Source organism: Penaeus chinensis, chromosome 42, assembly GCF_019202785.1.
Source record: "Penaeus chinensis breed Huanghai No. 1 chromosome 42, ASM1920278v2, whole genome shotgun sequence".
NCBI classification, from domain to species: domain Eukaryota; kingdom Metazoa; phylum Arthropoda; class Malacostraca; order Decapoda; family Penaeidae; genus Penaeus; species Penaeus chinensis.
Window position 1 is genome coordinate 24,462,682 of NC_061860.1, and position 4,240 is coordinate 24,466,921.

Genomic DNA, 4,240 nt, shown 5'->3' on the forward strand with positions numbered 1-4,240 from the left:
GGGAGTGAATTATATTTACAGATGCAAGGGAGGCGTGGAGGGAAGGACAAATTCCTTAAAGGAGGCATGGTGGTTAAAAGGTTAAGAACCACTCATGTAGACTCTTGCCACTGCCACTTTGTATGGGTCACATGGGATTCAATGGAGTTTTTAGAAGGATTAATATATCTACCAAATATAGATTTATCATCCAGGTGCTATCACATTTGATACTGAACCAAAGTGTGAGTGCCCTGGCCTCTCCCAATTCTGCTGACCCAGCATATGCCACAGATCTTGTTTATCACCCTTTCCTTGAGACAAATTGTCATAGTGCTTTGTAAAACATTAGAGGGTTATCACCACCACACTGTAGCTACAATGAAATGTTCCCCTAAACTACCATTCCATCATCCATACAACCAATGGTAAACCATTTCTATGATGTATAATAGTTTTTTTTTTTTTCTTAGTGTGAAAAGAAGAAGAAAAATAAATAATAACAGCAGGTTGTATAATAAAAAAAACATGAACAATTCATCCTAAATTTATATTCAAAAATATAAAATATTTCTTTTCTAGAAATATACAAGTAAATTCTTTAAGCTTTATACAAATGGGTATGCAACAATAAAAGTACATCTTTATATACAGTCATAACAGTTTCTTTGATCACATATTATTCTTTACACATATTAAAAGAAGCCTCCACACTCGAAATATCATGCAGATATCATTACATCTTACATAACATCTGATGTTTACACCATACATCAATCAAACAACAGTAAATATAAACATTCTAAAAAGAAAGAAAGAAAAACAAAGGCAGAAAGAAACTGAAACAAAAAAAAATCTACTCATGACAATAGCAGAAAAGAAATTTAGTCACATAATACAATATCACAGCTATGACTAAATCGCTATGCTGTCAAGGGAATACGTGCTACAGTTCCATTGCTGTAAACAAGTACAAGTCCCTGTAAGTAATATGCCCCACTTAACCTCACTTCCCTTGCTTCTTCAACTTTACAGCTCTTTAGCCTGAAACAATAAGAAATTATCGTTAGTGCTTTAGATTCCTTTTACTTGATGAGAAATCACTTACAACTAATTAATTACCATCCAAGTGGAACAATAAGAAAAATAAGATATAAGCTATTATCAAGATTCACTTATTGAACTGGCCTGAAGTAGAACCAAAAACGTAAAATTCAGCTTATGGTTAGGGCTGGGTTATGAACTATTACTTGTATATGTTCTAGCAACACTTACAGCTAGGGCCCTAAAGTGGAACAATTTGTCTCAAATGAAGGGCTTCAAACAGGGGCCCTTTATCTCAAATAAGGGGCAACATACATTGGCCACTTTTAAAAATTGTGTTTTGAGGCTCCCAGGTCTGCTTTTTTAAAGTAGAAATCTTATTCTAAGTTTAATTAATTATTCAGCAATGCAAAATATTAAAATATTGTCCTTGTTTATCAAATAAAATTAAATATATCAGGAAATCTTTTAGCAGGGCCCCTATGTTGCAGCCTAAACTAGTCTATATGATAATCTGACCCTGCTTTTGATACAGATTTTTCAGAAGACAAATATATGCCTTACCGGCCTGCAATCTCATCAATAGAAAAACTGCAGAATGTTTCACTCTCTCCATTTATTGGATTAACTGCAGATATCTGAACCTCTCCTGCTGTGATGGAAGTAATGAATAAATATTCCTGAAAAAAATAAAAAAAAAAATAAATGAACATTTTCATTTTCAGAAAGTGTTGCTAAAGATACTGTTTTAGTTGAATACTACTAAAGACAGTTACATGTAGTAATTTGTCTTGAGAAATATACACATATCAAGAAAATTTAAATAACAATTTGAAAAATATATATCCCTACAAAAACAAAAAAAAGTACACAGTGCATACATATAAACAACTACACTTAAAATTGATGTGCTGTAAAATATATTCATGGAACCTTGCCTTTACGCTAACTGCCCAACAGACCACAGACATATGCCACGGAATCTGTGTAATGATTACATCTTGCAATGCATCATACACATACATCTCAGTTGGGGTTGTACACAGGATGATGCCTTCTGAACCTATAATTAGATCAAGGAGTTTTACATATCTATATTTTCAGTAGAGACTAAGCTAAGAAGAAACGAGAAATTACCCATATAGCACTTTTAACTTAATAAAATATAGACACAAAAGTAAAGCTAAAGAAAAGAAAGAGAGAGAGAGAGAGAGAGAGAGAGAGAGAGAGAGAGAGAGAGAGAGAGAGAGAGAGAGAGAGAGAGAGAGAGAGAGAGAGAGAGAGAGAGAGAGAAAATTTACCTGTGCCATTCAGTGGTACCAGACCCACAAGAGATTCATCCCAATGTGGATCCACTACGTTCGACTCACACTGCAGAAGCCACTTCTTGCTGCGTCTGGAGTAAGCTAAGTCGAAGTCTGTGATCATCAGTGACCCGTCTTTGCTAGCTTCTTCTGGTCTCCAGTACATGATGATGCTCCATTCTCCGAGGGAACAGCATAGCAACTTCTCATACATTGTACTACAAGAAAGTTTTTTTTATTTGTATGTAACTCAATTGGTATGTTTCCTGTCTTGAATAATGACACTTATTATAATGTATGGAAATTATCAAATACATAAAAGTACTTTTAATATCACTTGGGGATTTAATAAAATTATTTAGGGTTTAAAGCACATGATACTTTTAATATCAGTAAGAAGAAGGAGGAGGAGGAGGAGGAGGAGGAGGAGGAGGAGGAGGAGGAGGAGGAGGAGGAGGAGGAGGAGGAGGAGAAGGAGAAGAATAAGGAGGAGGAGGAGGAGGAGGAGGAGGAGGAGGAGGAGGAGGAGGAGGAGGAGGAGGAGGAGAAGGAGGAAGAGAAGAAAAGAGGAAGAGGAAGAAGAAGAAGAAGAAGAAGAAGAAGATGGAGGAGGAGAAGAAGGAGAAGAAGGAAAAGAAGAAGGAGGAGGAGAAGAAAAGAAGAAGAACAAGATGGAGGAGGAGGAGGAGGAGGAAGAGAAGGAAGAGAAGGAGGAGAAGAATAAGAAGCATAAGGAGGAGGAGGAGGAGGAGGAGGAGGAGGAGGAGGAGGAGGAGGAGGAGGAGGAGGAGGAGAAGGAGGGGACAGGATAGGAGGAGAAGGAGGAGGAGGAGGAGATGGAAAAGGAGGAGGAGGAGGAGGAGGAGGAGGAGGAGGAGGAGGAGGAGGAAGAGAAGCAGGAGGAGGAGAAGGAGGAGAAGAAGAAGGAGGAGGAGAGGAAGGAGGAGGAGGAGGAGGAGGAGGAGGAGGAGGAGGAGGAGGAGGAGGAGAGGAAGGAGAAGGAGGAGGAGGAGGAGGAGAGGAAGGAGAAGGAGGAGGAGAGGAAGGAGAAGGAGGAGGAGGAGGAGGAAGTGGAGGAGGAAGAGAAGAAGAAGGAGGAGGAGTAGGAGGAGGAGGAGGAGGAAGAGAAGAAGGAGGAGGAAGAGAAGAAGGAGGAGGAGAAGGAGGAGACGGAGAAGGAGGAGGAGGAGGAGCAGGAGGAGGAGGAGAAGAAGGAGGAGGAGAAGAAGGAGAAGAAGGAGGAGAAGAAGGAGAAGGAGGAGGTGGAGAAGAAAGAGGAGGTGGTGGTGGTGGTGGAGGAGGTGGAGGTGGTTGTGGTGGTGAAAGTGCTGGTGGTGGTGGTGGTGGAGGAGGTGGAGGTGGTGGAAGTGGTGGAGGAGGTGGAGGTGGTGGAAGTGGTGGAGGAGGTGGAGGTGGTGGAGGAGGTGGAGGTGGTGGAGGAGGTGGAGGTGGTGGAAGTGGTGGAGGAGGTGGAGGTGGTGGAGGAGGTGGAGGTGGTGGAGGAGGTGGAGGTGGTGGAGGAGGTAGAGGTGGTGGAGGAGGTAGAGGTGGAGGTGATGGTGGGTGGGGAAAAAAATAGGTTAGAGAAGAAAATCTAGAAAATCACAATTCAGAAATATCTAAAAATACAAACAACAACAACAAAAAAAAGGCATATCTACCATTGTACAGGAACAACGGTTGTTTCCATTGTTCTGCTAGGTGTTAACTGAACATAAATCATGACCACTTCCTTTTCTAGGAACTTTTCCAAAATCACAAGGTATCTGGCCCCATCTTCTGAAGGGAAGCCTACAGCTACAATATTTCTGAAGAGCAAATACAAAAATCAGTGATTCAGAATCAATGCTTTGTGCAACATATTTGCCAAATTCTAATGCATAGGATTGACAGAGCATGAATAAAAAGCGATA

At 40.5% G+C, this 4,240-nt stretch overlaps 1 protein-coding gene across 1 annotated transcript in view; it reads right to left on the reverse strand.

The window, feature by feature from the left end:
- Positions 1-510: 510 nt before the first annotated feature.
- Positions 511-4,240, reverse strand: part of LOC125047857 — an 11,751-nt gene continuing 8,021 nt past the window's right edge. Inside the window, exons 4-8 of the mRNA XM_047646377.1 lie at positions 3,989-4,135; positions 2,325-2,545; positions 1,962-2,086; positions 1,588-1,703; positions 511-1,023 (exon numbers count right to left, since the gene is read on the reverse strand). Coding sequence (XP_047502333.1) covers positions 903-1,023; positions 1,588-1,703; positions 1,962-2,086; positions 2,325-2,545; positions 3,989-4,135 — 730 coding nt within the window. The 3' untranslated portion in view covers positions 511-902. The remainder of the gene's footprint in view (positions 1,024-1,587; positions 1,704-1,961; positions 2,087-2,324; positions 2,546-3,988; positions 4,136-4,240) is intronic.